This window comes from Daphnia pulex, chromosome 4 (assembly GCF_021134715.1).
Source record: "Daphnia pulex isolate KAP4 chromosome 4, ASM2113471v1".
Classification (NCBI taxonomy): Eukaryota; Metazoa; Arthropoda; class Branchiopoda; order Diplostraca; family Daphniidae; genus Daphnia; species Daphnia pulex.
The window spans coordinates 5,605,792-5,629,128 of NC_060020.1; the positions used below are offsets into that span (position 1 = coordinate 5,605,792).

At 43.2% G+C, this 23,337-nt stretch overlaps 4 protein-coding genes and 1 long non-coding RNA gene across 13 annotated transcripts; 2 read left to right on the forward strand and 3 right to left on the reverse strand.

Annotated features, from left to right (window-relative positions):
- Positions 1 to 883: 883 nt before the first annotated feature.
- Positions 884 to 16,036, forward strand: LOC124192696. Its single transcript, XR_006873813.1, has 2 exons — positions 884 to 1,344; positions 15,504 to 16,036. It is a non-coding gene; the product is annotated as an uncharacterized LOC124192696 (long non-coding RNA).
- On the reverse strand, positions 5,139 to 10,750 carry LOC124192691 (T-box transcription factor TBX5-like). Its single transcript, XM_046586139.1, has 8 exons — positions 10,298 to 10,750; positions 9,941 to 10,213; positions 9,725 to 9,854; positions 9,495 to 9,611; positions 9,264 to 9,420; positions 8,648 to 8,800; positions 8,277 to 8,580; positions 5,139 to 6,260 (listed from the first exon to the last, which is right to left on the reverse strand). Exons 1-8 carry the CDS (start codon positions 10,428 to 10,430, stop codon positions 5,716 to 5,718), a joined length of 1,812 nt encoding a protein of 603 aa, XP_046442095.1. The 5' UTR covers positions 10,431 to 10,750; the 3' UTR covers positions 5,139 to 5,715.
- On the reverse strand, positions 15,462 to 16,832 carry LOC124192695 (DNA repair protein RAD51 homolog 4-like). The gene is made up of 4 exons (XM_046586151.1): positions 16,490 to 16,832; positions 16,216 to 16,414; positions 15,983 to 16,151; positions 15,462 to 15,867 (listed from the first exon to the last, which is right to left on the reverse strand). Exons 1-4 carry the CDS (start codon positions 16,750 to 16,752, stop codon positions 15,551 to 15,553), a joined length of 948 nt encoding a protein of 315 aa, XP_046442107.1. The 5' UTR covers positions 16,753 to 16,832; the 3' UTR covers positions 15,462 to 15,550.
- A 209-nt stretch (positions 16,833 to 17,041) lies between these two features.
- LOC124192692 (RNA-binding protein cabeza-like) lies at positions 17,042 to 21,126 on the forward strand. Of its 9 annotated transcripts, none has more exons than XM_046586140.1 (12): positions 17,042 to 17,149; positions 17,369 to 17,608; positions 17,674 to 17,790; positions 17,853 to 17,922; positions 18,591 to 18,625; positions 19,372 to 19,502; positions 19,569 to 19,698; positions 19,763 to 20,032; positions 20,087 to 20,236; positions 20,446 to 20,559; positions 20,625 to 20,862; positions 20,928 to 21,126. In XM_046586140.1, the coding sequence occupies exons 1-12, from the start codon at positions 17,137 to 17,139 to the stop codon at positions 20,959 to 20,961; spliced, it is 1,542 nt and encodes a 513-aa protein (XP_046442096.1). In that variant the 5' UTR covers positions 17,042 to 17,136; the 3' UTR covers positions 20,962 to 21,126. The 9 variants fall into 9 exon arrangements, with proteins under 9 accessions (XP_046442096.1, XP_046442097.1, XP_046442099.1 ...); XM_046586141.1 differs by having other exon boundaries at positions 20,628 to 20,862; XM_046586143.1 differs by having other exon boundaries at positions 20,087 to 20,215.
- On the reverse strand, positions 21,109 to 23,083 carry LOC124192694 (nuclear transcription factor Y subunit beta-like). The gene is made up of 6 exons (XM_046586150.1): positions 22,855 to 23,083; positions 22,252 to 22,786; positions 22,137 to 22,190; positions 21,993 to 22,067; positions 21,516 to 21,914; positions 21,109 to 21,441 (listed from the first exon to the last, which is right to left on the reverse strand). The coding sequence occupies exons 1-6, from the start codon at positions 23,007 to 23,009 to the stop codon at positions 21,235 to 21,237; spliced, it is 1,425 nt and encodes a 474-aa protein (XP_046442106.1). The 5' UTR covers positions 23,010 to 23,083; the 3' UTR covers positions 21,109 to 21,234.
- Positions 23,084 to 23,337: the final 254 nt, after the last annotated feature.

A 23,337-nucleotide genomic window follows, 5' to 3' on the forward strand; every position in this document is an offset into this window, starting at 1 on the left:
GGCCGGAAACGTCTAGTTCTCAAATTCCCTTTTTTAAATGTCAAGTTGTCAGGTTTCGGTTAGTACATTTTTAATGTCCATTAATAGAAGAGGGAAAAAATGGTGATGGTAAAAAATTGCACAGTAAGCCGGTCACCGGGTTCGAACTGAATAACCTATGATACAAGAACTAGTAGCCTATAAACTCGGCAATCAACTCGCAGATATCATCACTCATCAGAACGATGATTCAGGAAATGAATTGCCATGAAAATTGGGAAAAAGGGAATCATTCAATTCCTTATAAGAGGCTTATCCGCTATTAGAAGTAGGTTAACACTTCTTGAGAAGTGCTGGACACAGTTCTATATGGCAACTGCCAAGTAGGTAGTTTTTTCTGGAGACAAATATCATCTCTGTATATATAAATTCTTTTTCATCGTCTTCGTGGAATTATCAAGAAAGACTTATCCTTTGGCTACGAATTGCAATTTTACGGCGCATTTTGCGCTTGTTTACAGTTGCTTAAATTAAAAAAAGGAACTCTTTTTTGTTAGGGTTACAACATCGGTGATGGATACCAGCGATAGGAGGAGGATCGAGGCTAAAGAAAAGGCTTTTGTTTCCAAGTAATTGGCGTACTATCCCGATGTAAAAGTCAGCGGCACGCTTGGAGGAATAGAATTGCATACGTGACACAAATAGCCTCTCATGTGCATGCGAATACTCTGCTGTTCAAGTCCTGTCCGGATCTTTTTCCTTTGTTTTTTTTTTGGCCTACCGGAACAGCTGACTGTACTTTTTGCATTTTTCACATGAATTTTAATAACTAGAATATTTGCAACGTTGTAGCAACAAAACAACTTTTAATAACTCAGCTGATGATGATTCTAGCAGACGTCTCGATAGTTGCACATCTGAATTGTTGGTAGTTTAGTTTTTCGCCTACAAGTTCCGATGATTGGTGTTAGCCCAAAACACGAACATAAAGGATTCCCTTGACATTAACATCGTGAGACCTCTCAACATAGAATGGTTTGATCGATATAACTAGGTGATATGTTTACGAGAGAGAGAGAGATATACTCACGCCACGTAGCAGCTCACGTGTTTATCGATCATTGTGGCGGCCAGACTAACATCATCTAACACGTTGTTTCCTTATTGTTTGACGGCGTTTTCTGTGTCGCACGAACATCGAATGAACACCCACCTAGGGAAAGGCAACCGTGGGCGTTTTTTCGTGAAAGGATTGGGTCATTCATTCGTTTCACTTGACTTGTTTTTTTGTGTTTCTTCGTGACTATCGTCTCTCCCGATTCCTTTCATGCAAAGAACTCACGACGCTCGTCCTTCAAGAAGAAAGTAAGTGGCTACTATTTGGCTTTCAACTTGTTCCAAAGTGTTTTCAACTTAATCCCTACACGAGACCCTCTTGTCGCTATAAAGTTGATCTGAAATGGGGCCTTGACAAAAATGCGTAGCCCAAAAATACTTTGAACGTCATTCTGCCATTGAAACATGAATGGCGACTTTTGACTTGAGAGGGGCCGTCTCCCACGAAAAATATTGAAGAGCCCATTGAACAGTAAAAAACAGAAAAAGAGAGACAAATTCTTTTTTTTTTTTTTTTTGGCAGAACGAGTTGACACATACAAGATCGAGTTTTCTCTCGGGCTATGCATAACAAACGACCTCTTTACCCATCTTTATACATATAGTCAACTCTCGAAACCTCCATGCTCCAGACATGATGGTCCAAATGGCGTCAAACAACCCCACGACTCGATACAATTTATGGGCCTCTATTTTTCTCCCCAACTTTTTCTGTTATTTTCTCAATTCTTTTTTTTTTTTTTTCGTTTAGTAGCTATATCTTTACGTAACATTGCGGCGGAAATCCCTAAACACTTTTATAGCAAATAATTGATCACATTGCGTAGGGGTTTTTGTGTCGGGTACCTTTTTTGACAAGGAAAACATCCGCATCTGGGACTCTTCTCTTATCACCTCGCCAACAGACTCTAACCCCCGGCCTACGCATACATTTCAATCGTAAAAACCTGCAAAAGTATATATATAAATATACAGTAACTGCTGCATACAGTATACAGCGTACACACGTTCTTTTGCCTATTGACCGAAAAAAGTTTCTTTTCACCCCCCTCGTGTGTACATCCAAAGTTTTTCCCTTTTCAAAAGTCGCACACTCTCTGCCCGTGTGTCGTTTCTGTCATCGACAGCAATATGGCGAGAGACGGCCACCCCTTCGGAGTGAAGTTTCACTAATAGAAATTCCCCCCTCGTCAATAAAAGTTAAATTGTATCTCTTTGACATCACGTTGAATTTGATTGAAATTCCCATTTGATTGTATGATGATTAACGCCGTTTGAATTTCCCGCTAGAAATAATTAAATTGTCAATTCGGTTATTTTGGTAATTTTTGTAATAAGTAACCGACAGAAAAATTTTGCGGCGTCTGTGCTGGTCGGTTTTGGCCGTCTGTTTTTCCAGAAGGGTCATGAAAGACGTTTACGCCTTGCTTAGTTTTTCATGTATACACACACACACACACACAACAGGCACAGACACACACACACTATATATACGTTTAAAAAGCGGTTTGTGTGCCTGTTACATTTACAATGTACGCGTGTCTGTAAGTGCATGGAAGTGATGATGTTTAGATGCTGGGATAAGGGAAGAAGATTCCGGACCACACGTCCCGCTTTTTCCCTTTCTGCTGTTTATTCGTGTCACGTTGAAATCTCCCAGCTCTATACTGCACAACTTAAGGATCCAGCAGGAGGAAAAAGATCATCTCTCATGTGCCCATATAAGTTACACCGCACACGAGAAACAACACCTCTCTCTCTCTCTCTCTCTCTCTAGCCCTAGTGTATATGCAGTAGCTCTCCTATAACTGATGGGTAACAGTTTCGACATTATTCCCACGATCTTTTCTCTGCTGCGTCCGACGACTCTCTCCCGAAGTTCCCCGTCTATTACTCTCTCTGTTACGCATTTACTTGACCCGGCTCCCGAGAGATCTCCTCCTATTAGATCTCCCTCCCACGTTCGTCCGTTTTGTCTTTGGCTCTCACACACGCTAAAGAGAATATCTTTTTCCCTTTTCCGCAACACTGGAAACTGAAAGGGAGAGGCTTTGCATCCGCGGCTTCTTTGCTTTGTGCATACATCCCGCAAGTTACCGCTTTTTTTTCTTCTCTGTTGGCCCTCATTAAAAATGGATAATTATTATCCCCGTATCGTGTAGGAGCCAGGGAGAAAAGAGATCTTTTAATAAGCCCAAAAGCCAAGCTTTACTGCAGGTCGCAGTAAATTTTGAAATGGTTGGATATGTCAAAGTTGATGGCGTCCGCGACGAGACGCGAATTGATTCCGCAAGACCCGATTTTCTTGATTATTTGATCCCGTTTAATATGTGATTGAAACCAAGCGATGACAACAAACAACACTCAGGTGGATATCTACTTGTGCTGTCTGTGTACTGTCTGTCTATCTGGCTGTGTGTGTGTGTACGCGCATTTCCGTTGAAGTTATCGATCGGCCGTCTCCCATCCGCGTTTTCCCCTGGCGGATATAATACGCAAGACAACCTTATTATATATCCCGGTCGATTCGATTATGTTGTGCATCCGAGCCGTCTTCCCTCCGAAACCGCTTCTGCCGGCGGTACTAGATATTATAGGATGCCGAGCGTCGATTTGCATGGCAACATCTTGGCTTTTGTTGTTTAATGCTGCAGCCCGTAATTGATTCAAGAGTTTTTCGTCTCGTCTTCTCTTAGGTACATCCATGTTATCCAGCGCCGATATAGTGAACTTTTTTCCTTGCGACATGGTCAGACATTTGCGCAACTTGATACGCGGACTGCAGTGTAGATGCTGGTAAACTGGATTGCTGCTGTAGGCTTTTCTCGGTAATCAAAAGCGACATTTTGTTGGCCCATTTGACGACGTATATCCGCAAAGGACTCCACTTTTTAAATTGTTTCCCTCAGTTTTTCGATCGGAATATTTTTTCCACCTGACTGATCATTCCGGATGGGGAAAAAAAGGAACCGGATGCCATCTACCGCGTGTAATCCGTAACGCAACGTAGTTTTGTAGAATGTTTCGATTTGATCCGCCAGGATTTATTTGTTTTTAAAAAATAAAGTTCGCTCGAAAATATGTTAAGAGGGGGGACTTGGGCCATGTCATTAGGGGTCTTCGGGGTCGGATATACAATAATAATACAGTGGGGCTTTGGGAGCCCTTTTTTGGGGCGTCCGGTAAAACCCCTTATGACGCAAACTTGGCGACTGAAGGAAAAGTGTTTGGGAAACAATAGTTGCGAGTAATGGGTTCGAGTTCCTGGAAAAAAGTGGCCAGTCGCTGGAAAAGATTCGACCGAGCAGATGAGTCCGAAGTTGACGAGCTCGCAGGTTCCTAATGTGTCAGTTGAGACGGGAAATTGTCAGTTGATGGGTAAAATACATTCAAGATAAAGGCTTTGTAACACACTGGAAAAGAACGAAAAAAAACGTTACATAACCAAACAGGAAACACAAAAGAGAGGATGCCCTGCGAGAGGGGGGAAACAGCAGCAGCAGTTCCAGGGGTTGAAAATATGAGGCCACCAAAGATCCAATTGCAAACACCATCAAGGAGAAGAATATGCGTCCATCCCGTCGTCGTTGCGTCTGTTGTGCTCGTACGGGATCTTTCCTTCCCAGCAGCTTGACTTGCGCGCACAATGTGTGCAGTGCAGTACGGCGGCCGTTAGTGAGTTTTTAATGAGCCTCATTAATCATGGAAGAGCATGACTGCAGAAATGAGTCCCGCGACATTTTCTTCTTCTTTCTTTGTACCTTGTATGAGCCTGTCTCTGCTGTCTCACTCCCCATCCACCGCACGAGATTCATTCAAGTTTACAAGGGTTATACAGGCCTACACGTTTCGTGCGTGACAAGAAGTTCACGTATCCGTCCGCCCCAAATTAGTTTGCGACGGGGAAAAAACCCCACGGTTCACACACACCCCCCTCGCTCTGTTCTCAATAAACTTTGTCTTGTTCGTGACATCAAAGCTGAGAATTTCTAGTCGACATTGATTATCGGATCGTCGGAAACGAGAGAGAGAGAGAGAAACACTTAATTCGTAATGGGCACGTGTATTTCCAATTTCTTTCCCTCATTAAAAGAAAAAAAAAGTTTGGGGTTTATTTAAATTTGGATGCTCTACTATTTTTCGTTGGTGTAGAATAAAATAATAATCAAAATGAGGCGAAATTAATTCGTTATTTTTAGAGTGGCACAGCAGTTTGATTGGATGACTTAGTCACAAAGAATTTCGATGATTCCCAATAAAAAGTTAAGGCGATTTTTTTTTTAATTTTTTTAAAAGTAGAATGATGTAGCATGCGTAATGAGTTTGATTTGATTTGAGGAGATAATTAAAAAAAAAAGGATCAACAAAAAGAAAAACAAGATAAAAACGCGAATTTCTAATGACTCCTATATGTGATGTGTGGTGTTGAGTGAGGCACTGGTTTTTTTTGAGACATGAATGGTGTGTTAATGATGGTTATTATAATTTGATGGAGAGAAAAAAAGAGAGAAAAGATGAAACGTATTCACATTTATATCAGAGAGAAAGTAAGTCTGAAAGAGTCTCAAGGGCGAAATTGCATAATATCCCTTGATTATTGCGCGAATCGAGTGGATTAGTTTACCTCGGTGAGTAGTCGTAGGGATTTTGGACCGTTCGGGAGTAGAAAGGCGCATTGGGGAAGGGATTCTGGTGCGGATGGTGATACGGCGGCTGGTAGACGGAAGCGGCCGAAGGGTTCCGTCCGTAAGGGGAACTAGTCCTCATTTTACCGGCCGCATAATTGTAGGCGTTGTAAATCGGTCCGTACTGGCACACGTCGGCCGTGTAGGGTTGGGTCATTTGAGCCGGCAGAGTGGGCGAGATGGGCGACAATTGCGAAGCGGACACGATGGGCGTCACGGGAGCGATAGAGCCGGCCGACGATGACATGATGGCCGAACTGTTGGCCATTAAGCCGTTGAAGGCGCTGTGCTGTGGAGATGAGCCCGTGTTGTTGGGTCCGGTGGAGAAGCCGCGCTGGCCGTTGAAGGAGCACTGCTGGCCACCAGCGAGGCTCGATGTCATGATGACTGGACTGATGGCCGTCGAAACGAGACCGATATTGTTGTTGTTGTTGCTGTTGGCTGACGATGACGACATCGATGGGCTCGCCGACTCTTCATCTGTCAATTGCGCATATCAACGTTAATTTTTTAAAATATACTCGGAACAAATCATATTTCGCTAAGGTACATTGTGCGTGTATATATTTAGCTTTCGAAGCTAAACCAGTCTATTAAGAATCATCTCTAATGCTCATAAATCGCCGTGACTAACGAGCTATTTCCAACGCCCCCTTTTTCCTTGTAAGTTTCTTTTTGAATTTTTCCTTTTTCTTTTTTGTGTGTAGTCAAATGTTTTGTAAGGCGAACGGTCGTTTAAGATAAAAGATGGCTCTATAACTTATCAGAGATGGGGCGACTAGTTTTGACATTTCCCGGGAGCTTGGGTGTATGCGCGGGGGTGGAGAATGCGTGGAACGCTCGTCGCTATTACGATCCTGCTGGGCCGGAAAACAACACGACCCTACCACACACACACATGTGTGTGTGTGCGCTTTTTTACTCACACCAGTCGCCCTCGCATGTACGGGAAAATCGTATCGATCGACGACCTCCGACGATGTTTGACCTTTCGACCTTTTTTTCTTCTTTCCGCCAGGAATCCGCACATGGTTGGAGCGTGCGGGAATGTGCTGGGAGGACATTTGAGGTGTCTTGTTAGTTTTATGATTAGTTATAGACATTGATGTCGAATCCCCTGCCCCAATATGTTGCATTGGAATTTATTTTTGAGGGAGGCAACAAAATTTAGAAGAAAAAGAAAAAAAAAGTAGAGCAGATGTCAAAATGATCGAGATGGAACAAGTCGAGCGTGTTTCAAATCTTGGGGAGTGCTGATTGAGGGAGTCCATATGATGGATTCCGATCATCACTCATCCCGGGCCGCCGGCTGCGTGTCAGGGCTTTGCTGCCGTTTCCGATAAGAAGATGGCCGCTTGACCTCCCCCCCTCCCTTTCTTAGACGACCTATTGGCTGCTTGGCTGTGTAGCTACTACTGAGTTTAGTAATATTAGTCGAGACGAAAGCCAGTTGGAGAGGCTGCGGCCCTAAAAGGTCAAGTACCACCCAATTTTGACCGTAGAATTACGCTGTTTATGATGTCATGATTTGACACGAGCGCATCATTATTCATCCCGAGTCTTTTAAATCCCTCTCAAGACTAGTGTGTAACATGTACATTAATGGAATCAAATTTGAAAAATCCAGATTGATGGATTGGTAAAATCAACATGGCGCGAACGAGACGAGAACCGGCCGTTGCCGTTGAAACAACAACAAATTTGGACTTTTCCCTTTTTCGGTTGTGGAAGTGCATTTTCTCCGCTTTTCAGCCTAAAAACAACTCGGCTACCGGAACGAAACGGAGCGTACGACATGGGGTAATGAGCCGAGTGTGACGGGGCCGTCTCTTTTCACACCTCTCGGAAGAAAAGATCCGGCGTATTTACGTAATGGCTGGGCTCCCTTTTTTCGTCTCATTTCCACATAGCGAAAATTACAGAGTTCCAGGAAGCTGACCCAAACTCGGTAGAAGAAGATTTTCTTACAAAAGAAAATGATGACCATTCATTAAAAGAAAAAGGGGGGGGGGGACACGTTGTAGTCAGTTCATCACCAAATTGTTTTCCGCCCGTCATTTAGCCTAATGGTTCCTAGAAGTCGAAATCTCCTGATCGTCTTTGTCTTCTTCCTTATGAATTCCATCGCGCTGGATTCAAATAGTTACTTTGGAACTGTACTGCGCGTTTGCGTACTGGGTGCCAAAACTCTATGAATGGAAGAGGGGGGTGCTGGCTGCTGCCTATGGGAGCCGGGCGTCACGTTACATTTCTACGTCACTGTTCTTTCCTCTTCTTCCCTCCCACATGGCCAGCCTACCTTATCCCGCCTCCTTTGCTACCGCTCGTTTATTTCGTCAAAACCATCCATCATCGTCAGACTAATTCATCTATTGTAAAAGGGAAAAAATGTTCCAGCAAACCGTCCGACACTGGAAAAAAAAACAAAAATCTTTCCGGCTGAACTGCAAGAGACAAAATAGAACAACAACAACAACAGGGTGTGTGGGACCTTACCTTTGGATTCCTTGGAGTGGTGGAAGGTTGGCGATGAATAAGCTCCCGATGGTGAAGATCCCGGGAAACGGGATGATGATGTCGATGAAGAAGATGCGATCAAAGAGGACGAGGTCGTTGTTGATGTTGTAGCAGAGGTGGAGTTCCGGCTGCTATTGCCACCACCACCCGACGGACGGCTACTATTACTGGCACTAGATACATTGGGTTGCATGTGATTCAGCACATCGACCACACAATCGTCGGGATCGCAATCCCGAAATCCTTTGGCGAACGGGTTGCTGGCAATCTTCAATTGAGTAATCTGCCAAATTCGTTATAATTTGAATTCTTTCGGTCTATTTTGATTGCGGGAGACTGTGCGGACTAACCCGGTGATTCTGATAGGCCGTGACGGCCGTGAACTTGGTCTCTGGGAAGATGAACGTGCGAAAGTTCTCGGTCTGCGAAGCGTCTTCGGTCCTCTGGTTGATGTAGACAACGTGGAAACGGGGCTGGTAGCGGTGCATGGAATTCAATATGATCTGCATACATACACACACGTATAGGAAAAACAAAAAGATGGTTTTTGGAAAATGTAAGGAAAACAAATAACAAGAGCAACAGCAGCTCACAGAGAGCCCTCGTCGTCGTGTATGTGATGCACCAGCATCTTAGCGTGTTGCACGCCATTTGGAACAAGAGCCACTAGAGAGTTGATGGCCATCTAATGACTTTGGCAGCTGTACGTAGTTAGGCCTGCACTGCACTGCACTGCACTGTGACAGTATAGTGTAAGAAAGAAGGCCCCCGAGCTTTTTCTAGATCTTTATTTTTCTCTGCTACTGTTGCTTGTGTACACTGTTGACCTTTTGCTATGACCCTCTCTCTCTCATCATCGACTAGAGACAGACTGCAGCCATCAGTAGCCAAAACAAGGCAACATCTCATCTTCCACTTGATGATGATGATGATGATGAAGAAGAGAAAGGAGGAATTCCAACTTACGTGTCCGTTGTCATCCAGCTGGTTGTTGGTTAGCTTCAGCTTGTCGAACGAGACGACTTGTTTCGTCCATTGCGAACCTTTGGCCGGCGAGTCCGGATGAACGTGAATCCTAGGCGGAGAGTTGGGATCCGATTTCCCCGCCACTACCCAACTTGAACTGTCGTCAATTAACGTCAATAAAATTAAGTTAAATTCCTTACGAAATCATTTTTTTTCGGGCTTGTTGTATACCTGTGAAAGGCGTAACGATATCGCTTGTCATCCACTGGCACAAAGTCCATCATGAGCATGTAATCCGAATTGGCGTCGAGTCCGAATAGGCGCACCTGAAGCGTCGGGAACATCCGCCTATAGAGGAACCACCCAAATTGTTTTATTTCGTTTCGATACATTTTACTTTGATAATTTCAATTTGTTTTATTTGTTTTGAGCAACTTAAAAAAAAAAAAAAAGACACTGACCTTCCCGCCTTGGTGACAATCATTTCGGTACCCAATTCGTTGAATTCATCCCACAGAGCTTTCATCTCGAGACTAGCATTGACTCCAGTTAATTTAGCGTGAAGCGGTTTCTTTATTTCTTGTTCTAGGTCTAAAGAAGAACGACAATTTTGATTCGATTTGCTCCTTTTTTTTATATTATTGCCGTCGTTTAGGGAAAAAGAAATGCCGACTTACTTGGACTAGGACTAGATTGACCCCTTTGCCGGCTCGTTCGTTCTTCCTTGGTCACGCTGGACTGATCGCCGTTGTGATTCCCGCCGGCCAAAGGCGACATTCCAGACGAAAGGCTGTTGTTGTTGTGTGAGGCTGTCGTCGTAGGTGTAGGTGAGACGGAAGATTTGTCACACGTCTCCTGTTGCATCATGACCGGCGGGCCGGCTCCCTGTTGATGCGGTTCGGATCGGTAAAATTGATGCTGTTCTTGTCCGCCGGCCGTGAGTAGGCAAGCTGAACGAAGAAAAGGTGTTATACAATGTGTGTCCCATAAAAATATTTGTTTTTTTTTACGACGGCACAGGTTGTCTGCTTTACCTTCCATGGCTCGCATGGGCGTGTTGAAACTAGCGCTGTGATGATGGATCAAAGTCGGACTGTTCCAGTCGTTCCAGCAATCGGCTGGCTGCTGGACTTGCTCATGGGTGCGTGAACTCGTCGTCGAAGCCATGGCGTGCGTACAACACTTTGTGAATTTAGCAAAAAAATTTGTGCACCTCACGTCACGGGCGACACGGGCCGCACGACAAACAAATCGTTGACTGTTGCGGGATGGCCGTAAATGATCAGCTGATATTCAATTGCACAGCGCGTATATAAATGTCCCTTTTGTGTAAACTGTCACGAAATGTGGCGATGGACGTGGTCAAGGATCGAACGAGAGATGGGTGTCTGGCCGCTCACTGAGCTAAACTATAATATCGTCGACGATGAAGAAGAAGAAGAAGAAGTGAGAGAGCTCATCAGTGTGTTGTCTACTGAACTGAGAAGTGGATATCCCCCTCCTTTGGTGGAAGAGAGTCAAAGAAGGAGGAGCAGAAGAAGATTTCTCTTGGGGTTGTTCTTGTCTGCTGGCCTGGGCAGCCGACCGCTTCATCACCGCCCACGCATCGCAGCTGGGCTCATCCCTTGAGCCATCACATGCAAACACATCGCCCCGCCTACTCGACTGGCTCCCTCCTCCTCTTCTTCATTGACTCATTGCCTTAGCTCTCTGATTGCTTCATCCAATTGAATTCTGTTTAACTCTGATGATACGGTTCGTTGGCCCAGGCTGGAATGTCCGCTTTCATCGCGTCCATCGTTTTCCGTTTCACCCAATCTTTTTTTCTTCTCTTCTCTTTTCTAGTTGCTACACCCAAAAAGCCAAACAGTCTAGCTCCTTTTTCGTTAATTCAATCATTAGCGCTTGATTATCACTCTAGTCAGCGTGGGCTGCTGATAGAGTTGTATGCGTTTACCGCGCTCGCGTCTTCTTTTCTCCTTCTCTGGATGTTCTTTCACGCTTGTGATGATGTCATCTTCGATCATCGCAGCTCCCCTGCAACCGAGTTGCTGGCGTCGTCGAATCCATTTGTTTCCGACAAATGTGTAAAACGGACTACTATACACAGTCGCTAGCTTATGCCGACATTTGGAAGCGTTGACCCGACAACCAGTCTGCCTGACCCGTAGACGACAGACCCTCCGTGAACCCGAAGAAACCGTTTAAACTTGCTTATTGGTTGATTGATGATGAAGATTCCAACGATTTTAACAAATTTGACGATACACTTTGTTGTGTAATTGGAAATCGTTGTTTTTTTTAGACTATAAGATCAATGCTATTCACCGATATAACCATTGATATAAACTATTACTGGCGCTTTTATGGGTAGGTTGAATTAGTAAACTTTGATGCTGTTTATGGATATTTCTTGGGACTGCGTTTCTTTTATTAATCGTTGTTACTTTTCATCTTTTTGGCTTTACCCGAATTTTCTTATCGACCATTTGCCAGAAATGAACAGAGAATCGGTAATTCTTGTGTAGACAAAATTTCCGCCGGTATTTCCCAAAAACAGGAAAACGATTTCATCGTCTCATTAGTAACGCAGAATGGAGTTAACACATTTGAAACCTCGTCAAGTTTATTTTGGCGAACTCATCCTGCTTCAATGCTTGTCTATACAAATTCTAGGAATGCAATAAGCGTCACAATTTCGTTGGCACACGTCGTGAAAAAGGTGAGTCGTATTATATTATTCTACGGTTGTCGTAATAACTCCGCAATCTATACTTTCGCCACCGCTCAAATAATAGGAGATTCAAAAAGTCGAAAAAGTTTTAAGTCAACACGAGAGCTGCTGGTCGGAGCGCACGCAACTGGTGACGACATTCGAATTTCAAAGTCATCGTTTCCGAACTCATGAATTCCAATTTCGTTGCGCGTTTTCTCACTTCATACTCCCGACCGAGAAAAAGTTATCCAACGCACCAAATACAAACAGAGCCCACTCCTCAGAAAACTAACCGAAAAAACCAATTGACTTCAACTCTGGATTTTTATTAGTGCTCCTGGGACCAATTTGCTACGATTTACGATTAGGAAAATAGTGGGAACTAGCCAGCTGCTGCTTCGTCTTGCTTTTCGTTTTTATTTTGACTAAATTTTTGTTTTTATTTTCTTGTATTTTCGTTGTCGTTTCCTTCATTCCCTCTCCTGTTTGAAATATCGTCTCACGGAGAGCTGCGCTGGATGCGCTGCAAAAACTTTGGGGGTTTGTGTTGGGGGGGAGAGAGACATGTGTGCGTGCATGGTCCGTGTGCAGATGAGGCACGCCGTAAATATAGAGAAGAAGAAGAAGAAGAAGACGGGAAGAAAAAAGGAGGGTTTGTTATGCTGTTGCTCTAGCCATCCAGCCTTCGGTATCTCCGGGTGGCTTCGGCTACCTATAATTCCGTCAACACCCGCGCGTGCGCCGCTGAAATTCAGTACCAAAGTGACGAATGATGAGGACGGAATGCCGATGCGAGGGGCGCGGCTTCACTCGTACCGACGCCCGGGCGGAGCTTGCAACAAAGTCGGACGATTCACTCGTCCGTGGTCATTCCAACCCTCGTCGCCGGTTTTCAGAATCTGCGCGCAATCATTCTCATTCGATTAACGAATCACTAATCCATCAAATGCCACTCCTACTGTCCTACTACTACTCCGACGGCCATCATGTTTCTTTTTTGTTTGTCCATTTTGAATGCTGCGCAGTTTCTAGACTGTAATATTGGCAACGACTGGTGCCAACTTAAATTTGGAATTACGATCTGGCTGTTTGTTTGTTTGCGTCTCTGGTAGTTCCATCCATCTTTTATTTCATTTCTTTTTTAACTTTGAATCGGAGCGAAATCTTTTTTTACCTTGGCTTTTTTTGAAATCAAGAATCAGGTAAACACAGCGGCAGGAAATATATATCTATCTATCTTTAGATACCCAGATCCTGGCCAGAAGCTGTCGGGAATCGTGTGTATAGTAGTAGACGGGGCTTAAGCTATAGCCGAGCCGTGTGTGTGTATACAAGGTTCCGTTTTAAAAATAGGGCAGAGGTAAATAAAAACAAAAACACCGGGAACATTGAAGAAAAATAGATATATGTATACAGTATGTATATATAAAAGGCAGAAGAAGAAGGAGAAGAAGAAGAAGGGTGTCTCCCTCTGCCACAGCCGCCGCCGCCATGTCGGAGGAGGCAACCGAAAGTTTTATACGATTCGATGATGTACAAATGACTTTCAGGCTTGGCATACTTCACAATCCCAGCTCTAATGAGGAACCCTAGCTGTCCCAGTAGCTGTAGATTTGTGACCGAAGCTTATGTACTCGGCTAGAGAGAAGCTATACTACTATTGCCTCTACGGTATTACAGTGTGTGTGTGTATACCCTGAGCATCCGGGGGCTAATATATATGCTACTACTACTACTACGCTATATTACTGAATAGTAGCTGTTTTTTTTTTGGCGTTGGAGTTTCTTTTTTCATTTCGTTCTATTTTTCTTTTGCCCTGGAAGTGAAATCCAATAAAAAGAAAATAACTACTAGACTGATTTATCGAGCCAACTCGGTTCTCTGTCGCTCAAATGAAGCGCCGTTCAAGTTTGGCACGTCGAGAGGTAGCAGTTTAGATCCCCACTTCCTCGACGGAGCTCCTATATGTTCATCCACACCTCCGTCATTTTTAATAGATCGAGGCTGCTCCTGCTCCTGTTGGATGAGGAAAGAGAAACAAAATAATACGTTCTCTCCCACTCTCGCGCAGTAGATGTATAGTATAGTACTGGTGGGTATATAAAGCGGTCGTTGCTATATTACATCCGGCAGAAGAGTTTCCAAGCCAAAGGCCTACATCACTTGACTGCTGGCGCTGCTGGGATTCTTTTGACCAGATGAAAGCTTTACATCACGACTTACTAAACGAGTCTACGCTTTATTGCATTCGTCGTCGTGTCTGTACTATATACACGAGTGTCTGTCAGTTCTTGTTTAGCGATAGACTCGTAGACGATGAAATTCCAGAAAGGATTGACCCACACACTATAAACACACACTGGAAAGGTCCCAGAGAAATCTTGACCTTTTTTCTGGCATATGTTTTGATATATCTAATAATCGTATCGTCGTACAATGTTGTGGAATTGAGCCAAACGGGTTGAAATGATTTGGAGCCAAAGTGTTGGCGAGTCGTGTCATCGACTTTGGCAAGACGACACAACCCACCCCCCACCAAAAGCTATTAACTCTATAACAACGACTTCCGACACTGTGGATCAGACGTGCTAGCGAACAGGAGAGAGAAAAGGAAACAACCCAAAAATTGACCGAGAGGGACGTGTAAGTCGAGCTGTCAGAACATTTGTGATGTGGCGGACAAACAATCCATCTCTTCTTCTTCCCACCCCGTTTTTCATCCTCCCAAACTTCGAGTGTGTACGTTACACTTCAGTGATGGTCAATCGGCCACTCCTTATGAGGAAAGGGATCGAATGTCAACTTCGCACCAACGGCTGGCACAACTGGTGGACGTTGTTCTTGTCGCGACCCTCTCATAACAGTTTTATTGTCGCACTATTTTAGGACATTTTCATGGGATACACACACAAGACAAATCCGCTGCTTCGCGCCCGCTTCCAACACATGACTTTCTCCAAAATAAAGACACCCAACACTTGTAACGTAGCCATTTTTTGTGTGTTCGACTGTAACGATTCCGTTCGAAATATAGGGGGGACTATATGATGTTGGCCTACCGGTTGAAACAGAAGGACATTTCTCTCGTACAAATGGGTGGGGGGTTTCTTGGGTGATGGTGTAAGAGTAGCCGATGGAGGGGGAGGAGGACCGCACGCTGGGTTAGTGATGGTTTCCGTGAAATTTCTTCCCTTACACAAACGTTTGTCCACACGATGATACCTCGGCAGCAGCCGGTTTTGGCAGCACCAGGGGTGTAATGTTTTCTTCAACTCGAAACTGGCGAAAGATTAGTTCTTCCTTTTTACGTCCTCATGTTCTTTCGCACAACATCACGTATAGTACCGAGTATAGTACGATCGATCACTGGATGGAGAGCGACTTCCCTTTTCTACAACTCTTTCAGAGAGTCCAGGGAAACTTTCCTTCTCGTCTCTAGGCCCATTCACAAAGATTCGTGGGAGAAAAAAATTTGAGACTGTTTAACTACAAAAGGATACTCATTTGTGTATTTGACTTCTAGGTATCAGCACACAAGGACTGGTTACAGTGTAATACGATCATCAGAAATTAGACTTGCCCGTGGTGAGTATCTCCGTTTCCAAAAAAGTAACTAAAGGAACATTTGGGACCGGGTTCAGCACTATAAACGTTTTTCACGACAGTTAATTCGAATTGGTTGTTGCTCAGGTGTTTGCTGTACAGCCTCAAGGAAGGTACACTGCACCAGTAACGGCCGAGGAATGGCGTCGGCAAAGTTGCTCCTTGCGCTTCCGTTGTTCCTTCCCGTGACCACCTGGAGACGTGATTGACAACAAGAACGACACATTGATGCACCACAGCCAGTCGTTTCAAATCACTGGCCACTTTGTTCAGTAAACTGATGGCTGCAATAAAAACAAAACATAAAGTTGGATTAAGTCTCAAAGGTGTCCATGCCTTATATGTTTTCGGCACTCGAGGGTTTAATTAACTGATGATAAGTCATTTTTATGTACATACAGTCGTTAAATGCGTCCCCACGTATGGGTAAGAATAAAGTGGCTAGACTGTCAATGATGACAAGTTTGTATCTTTTCATTTCTGGAGTCCACAGCAGTTCCAACAGTTGATAGACATCATGTATGTGGCAGAATGTAATCCTTTCTAAACTCTTCACATAATCACCATCCTAAAGAAAGAAACCTCTGTCATTTGCCAAACTCAACAAAATAACCACAATTTGTGCTGCAAACTTTGTCTAAATTTTGCATGATATCTAGGATTCGCTTAGGATTTGCATCACCAGTAGTGATGTAACAGACTTCATACTGTAACTTTAGAGCAGTATTTGCTGTCAAGTGTAAGGCTAATTGAGTCTTTCCAGAACCAGAATCTCCATAAACTTCTACCAGTCTCCCACTTGGAATTCCTCCATGGAACATTCGATCAACACTATCTTATAGAACAAAATTTGGGGGAATTATTATGTATAGACAATTGCATACAATTATTTAGAAAACTTCTTACATCTCAATTCCACTATGAATAACAACTGTTCTCTTCAACATCATGTCATACAGTTTGTCTCCTCTCATGGGTTTGCTGTTGTTGGAAGCTAAGATTTTATCTTTGATTTTGATAATTTCACTGACATTTTGAACAATCAATTTAGCCATTTTGTCATTGTTGTACTGCACAAAATCAAGAGTAGTTAAAATTTTATGGGATTTCAGTAATTCTAGTTTTTCTTTTGTCAGTAAGGGACTGACACTTTCCGATAAAAGATTCATGAAATAAAAAAGAAAGCAAAACAAACAAAACGATCAAAAACAAATTTAAGTCTGCTCAAGTTTGAAAAATGGAGAATGTCAAAGGAGTTGCCAATAGTTTCAATTAACACTTTAGCTTTAACTGAAAAGCTGCTAAAAAGTCATTGAATTAGCGCAGATAAAGACCAGATTATTGCATATTTAATGTTTGAACTTAATTCAGGAATATTTCAAGCATATTATAAACAAGTAAACTAAAATAAAAATAATTTTTTTTTAATATTTGAATCTTTACTATTTCCACGATTAGGCAGCTCTGTAGCGCCCATTACCCAAGCTTAACCGGAACAGGGAGAGTCGGCATTTTCTATAGTCATCTCGTTCTGACGTTATTGTAACAAAACCATGGGAGACAATCGTAAGTTTCATTTTTTAATTGTTAAGTTGACATCTAAATTGATTCGACAATAAATTTAGCGAAATGATGATGTTATTGGCAGTCCGAAAACTGTTTGTTTAGAGTTACACGTACGTCAATTTATAACCCTGTCTTTACCATGTTGTGGCCCAAGCTTGTCTGGGAATCAATATCCCATCTATAAAAAGGACTCATAGTAATCTTATTTCATATTTACAGAATATGGATATTCTGGAGGAGGTGGTGGTGGTGGTGCCTATGGTGGCTACAGCAGTTACGATCAGGCTGCACCTGCCTATGGAGGTCCTCCTTCTGGTGCCCCTGTAAGCGGTGGATGGGGAAACCAAGGTCAAAGCGCAGCACCATACTCTGGGTATTCTGGCGGTGATGGCCCAGTTGGCGGCTACAGCACTCAACAAGGTGGTGCTGGTGGTGCACCATCCACTGCATATCCGTCAGGTTTGTTAACTTCTAACATTTCGTCATTTCTAACATTTTGATCAACACATACAATTTTACTACAGGAAGCAGCAGTGCTGGTTATAGTGCCTATGGCGAACAGACAGCTTATGGAGGCGGTGGTGGTGGTGGATCAAGTTATGACAATGCAGGATCATATGGTGGATCAGCAGCTTATGGCGGTAATCATACTTTGTCCTAGCCTATTTTATTTAGCAAATTTAACTTTATGTTATCATATCAGGTGGTGGTGGCGGCGGAGGTGGTTACGGCGGCGATAGAGGTGATCGAAGTGGAGGAGGGGGAGGATTCAGGTGAGTTTTGTTATTCAAATAGCTGTTAAGATAGTGTAGAAAAATTAAGTGTACAGTTTGATTAAAGGTTACAACCAGTAAAAGGGAAATTTCAAATTGCGTTCAAGAATACGAAAGTTTGGGTCCAATGGTATCTTTAAAACAATGTTTTGGTATTACGTAAAAACTTAGTATGCTCAAAGTCATTCGGGTTTAACAAACGGGTACTCACGGTTTTCACTTCGGTGGAGCAAAAAACAGTGTTGTGATTCAAGTAAAAAACATGAATATCTTAATGTGGTCGTTTCGGATTGATGGTAAAGAAATTTATCCATTTTTAAATACGCGGAGTTTGGTATGTGACCATCACATGTAACAGTTTACAACGGTTATACTGTGCCAAGTGCACCCAACATTGGTTATTTAAAAGAAAGTAGTAATTTTTTTCATATTGCATAATCTGAACATGGTGTTTTGGTAATTTGTTATTGTTTGATTTGTTTTACTTCATGTTTTTTTTTTAATTATTCTTATTTGTAGTAAATTTCGAATTTTTTGAATAGTATTATTTGCATAAGTTATATCATATTGTGTTCCATAATAATTTGAAAGCAAGATGGCAAATGCATCTTAGCCAATTTGGTGTCAAAGACAGGGTATAGCAAAATGTATCTTTCTGGCTATTGCAGTCATAACGCTGGAAGCAGAGACGGGTTTCCCAAAGGTAATTCAAAGGTTCATCTAACGATGCCTTTCTTACTGTGTCTACTTCTGGTACGGTTTGTCACAATCTTGCCGTTGTGGTGGTGAAAAATCTTCGACATCCAAATGGCATTCCTGTTGGTGCAAGTATCAAGCAAAATACTCTATCTCCATCTTTATTCTTATCAAATCTCCTTGTGCATATTTACGAATCTACGGTACAGAATTTCTGTACTCTTTGATAAAAGAGTTTCAGACTTTCTGCGTGTACAGTGATATACCTGGAGAATGTTACCTTTGTATGCTACGGTATTTCAGTCAATTGTCAGCCACTTTCCATGAATTTAAACCCCGAAAGAGGCCGAACGTGTGGTTCTAGTCTTTAAGTGGTGTGTTGGGTAAAAAAACTTATTTCCACCAGAAATTGGTGGTTTTTTCTTTAAAAAATTCCAAATGGTTGTGTGTAAAGAATCCCCAACAAAAATGGTGTGTGAGTGGTTTAAAGAAATGAGTCCAGAAAACCTATGGGTGTATCTGTAACGTGAACAGGTCAATTGAAACTGGTCCTGTAAAGGGTAAGAACAAAGGAAGTGAAAAAGTGGGGAGAGAAATCGGCTAAAGGTTAAATTTACTCATGGAAAGTTTGGTGAACGGTCCGACTATAGTATTTAGCACATCCTAACCCAACTGTGGGACTTGCTTCCTGCCGCCGTTTATTTCAATTGTGAGTACCTGCATTTAATCTTTAATGTATGTTTCGTTGACAAGGTGGAGCTGCACCAGGAGCCGTTGCTGATGACCGTATTGTTATGGACGACAGCGTGTTTGTTTCGGGTCTTCCTGAAAGTGTGACCGAGACCGAGATCGAAACCTTTTTTGGTTCGATTGGTGTTATAAAAGTATTTATTAAAACATCCAAATCAACATTTTTCATTTTGATAATTTTTATTCTTTTGTCTCGATAGATTGACAAGAAAACTGGCAAACCTAAAATCTGGTTGTTCAAAGATCGTGACACTGGCGCTCCCAAAGGAGAAGCAACAATCACCTACGACGATCCTAGCGCCGCTAATGCTGCAATCCAGTGGTTCCATGGTTCGTAACTTGTATTATTATGATGTGTTTTCTTTCTTAGCCATTTTTTAAATTTGTATTACAGGCCAGCCATTTAATAACGGACCAGTGCTGAAAGTCTCTATGGCTACGAGGAAAAACAACTTCCCTGGAGGCTTCCGTGGAGGTCGTGGCGGGGGTGGCGCACGCGGAGGCGGCGGATTTGGGGGAGGTGGCGGAGGAGGAGGCTTCGGGGGAGGTGGTCGCGATAGTAACGGAGGAGGCTACGGGGGACGAGGTGGACCTCGAGGAGGAGGAGGTGATCGTGGTGGAAGTGATCGCGGCGGACGTGGAGGAGGTGGGCCCCCATCTGGCGGTATGATTAATCAATGATATTTGCTTTCTTGGCTAAATTATGCAATTGAAATAGGTCCTGGCCGAGACGGTGATTGGCGCTGTGCCGAATCTGCTTGCGGAAACACCAATTTTGCTTGGCGCTCTGAATGCAATCGCTGCAAAGCTCCACGATCGGATTTGACTGGTGGATCTGGACCTCAAGGTGGCGGAGGAGCTTCTAGTGGTTATATACAATTCCAATCATACTTTTATAATGGACGATCCTTGAGTGATTCAGACTTGACTTGCCGTTTGGGATTTTACGATTTTAATTTGGATATGAAGGCAAAAATCTGTAGCACTCGAAAAGCATGATTGGGATTCAACATTATTTTTACGACAGCTCATTGAGTATGGCGCTTCTAATGCGTATTTGTGATTTTGTTTTTATAGATGATGATGACCGTGGAAGCCGAGGGGGTGGTTTCGGACGTGGTGGAAGCCGTGGTGGGCGCGGAAGTGATGGCCCATCAAGAGGTGGATTCCGTGGCGGAAGAGGAGATGATGGTAACACAAATTCATAGTTTGATTAACTTTAACCTCTATCTAACACTTATTCTTTGTTTTATAAGAAGACGGTGGATTCAGTCGTGGAGGTGGGCGAGGCGGATTTGGAGATCGCGGTGGGTTCGGTGATCGAGGCGGAAGAGGTGGTGATCGCGGTGGTTACAGTGGAGGTGGTGGCGGCGGCGGCGGGGGTGGCCGAGGAGGATACGGTGATCGCGGAGGCTTCCGTGGCGGAAGAGGTGGCGATCGAGGTGGATACGGCGATCGTGGTGGACGAGGTGGTGGCGGTGGTCCATCATTCGGGTAATAGACTTAATATTATTTAAGTGAAAATGAATTCAAATTTACTGTTTTGTTTTTGTAAATAGTGACCGCGGACGTGATCGATCAAGGCCGTACTAGATTTGGTGCAAGTAACCGTCATTCTTTTTTACTGTATCTATTGTGTTCTAAGTTTGTTTTGGTCTCGTGTGACAGTTGGCTTGAAAAGAAGATGAATGTTCCATTTTTCTCTTCTATCAAGCCACGTTGAAGCCGTAATAATACAACTTTTTCAACTTTCAAAAACTAGTTTTTATTGATTCAGGAAACGTCGGGGTAATAGTATAAATTAGGAATTAAATTCGATTGTAGATTAGGAGCATAAATTAGTCGATGAGTAACGCATTTTAGAATCTAGTTGCCGAACATGTTCATTAAACTACTGAAGAAGCCTCCGCCACTTGCTGATGCAGGTGGTGGTGGTGGACGCTGAAACTGCTGTTGTGGGAAGGTGTTCGGTTGAGTCGGCATTGTGGGTCTGCGTTGAGGAGGCTGTTGATTAAAGTTAGGTGTTCCCATAGGTGACTGGAAATTGAAGGGTTTTTCGGCGCCCTGTTGAATCTAAATAATGTAATCGAATTAATTAAAATGTTCTTTTATTTTTTTTCAAGAGTACGATTCTGGAATTGCCCTACCATTGGAGGTGGACCCATTGGAAAGCTTGGCTGGAATGGGTTATGAATTGGCTGACCAAGTTGGTGCGCATTTACTTCAGCGGTATTTGATGGGCGGAAGTTTGAATTCATGGGGCGGATCGGTGGTTGGAGTTGTTGGAAAGGAATGCCAATTGTTGGTTGATTACGGGGCGGTTGCTGAAATTGGGATCCTAGAGACGGGTTCTGATTTTGGTTCAAAGGGAAACTATTGAACGCAGGGTTTCTGATTGGTGGATTCGATTGGCGGATCGGAACTGCAAATTGCGGATTGATTTGCTGTTGAGTTGGGTTTAGAGGTTGGCTTGGCTTGAATTGTTGAATGGCTAACGGTGTTTTGTTTTGCTGTTCCTCTAATTGTTCTTGAATTTCTTCTTGTTCCTGATTAAGAAATTCATTCAACGGAAACGATTATTTTATTGTTTACTTGAGTGAAAGAAACAAGTTTTTTAATTGCACCTTCTCAGTAGTTGTTGCCAATAGGGAATCTTCCACGGAAACGTTTTCGGGTGTTGACACGGAATTCTGTATTGGCTGAAGGTAAAAAAGAGTATTTAATAAATTATTCTTCGATCCATCAGCTACCACATTAAATGTACACACCTCTATGGGCTGAAGTTCTTGATCAGTAGGTCGCGGTTCGTGCTCAGATATTCTCTACAAAGTGATTTAAAGTAATTAACATCGAGACTATTTATTAATTTGAAATTTTCTATACCTCGTCTGCTGGCTGCGGCATTTTTAGAAAAGGCAGTTGGACAGGTCGAAAGCTGTTGCCCCCCAGGACGTGAGCATCGGGGCTAGCTTCTGTTTTAGAATTTCCAGTATTTGTTCCCGTTTCACAGCAACGAACATTACCAGCGCTGCAGCCTATATCGGATTTCCTGTCAATTGCTTGTTCATCGCACTCTTTGCGGGGCTTGCACCTGCACGACTTCCTTGGCCACTTTAGTGTCGAAGCTGGAGTTACCACCATTGGCTTACTAGTCGTCGTTTCTTTAATGAGAACAGGTTCCAGTGGACGACAGCAACGGACAGTTCCATACTCGCAGCTGACAGCGAAACGGAAATCCATCAGCTCAATGGGGCAAGAGTTAATCGGTTCACATTTACACCCGTCAGCTTTGTTATCATTTTCTTGTTGTTGACTTTGGAGTGGTGCTAGAGTTGACAGCTGTGAAACTGGTCGAATAATTACTTTGGCTGCTCCAAGAGAGTGAGAGAGGAGTTCGTCGTTTGCGCTTGGTTCAGTGCTGAATAAGTTAAACTGTGATAAGGTTTCTTTCAAAAATAATAGAAATAACAATTCCTGTAATACTACCTTGGAATCGGAGTTTCTTGTTGGAAAACTGGTTGAGGTCTTTTTCCGTAAAAGTTGATTGAAGAATAAGGTTGATCATGAGGAGCAGTAGGAGACAAAGCGCTCGCTACTACTACCATCAGGCACGTTATTGTGAGTTGCTTCAGACGGGTCATCTCCGGACGAATTTCTGATTGTGACTGTGAGTCCAGAGGCCCCTATCTCACCGTTTTCTCTTCAGGTAGAGTTACTTCCTGTTTCTTAAACTCAGCCCCCTCTTTTACCCCATAACTGCCTTTTTTTCTGTTGGTCATAGGCACAGCCACACAGGTCAAGTCTGGAAGTGGATCAAAGGTCGTCCTCAAGGAAGACCCAAAACTAACGGTCGACGGTCAATAACCTTCGTAGGCTGTTGTGACCCTCTTAACTTATCTAGGACATGATCTAGAAGCAATAATTTTAGACCCCCTTTCTTTGTGGATTATACAGTTAAAAAAATTCATA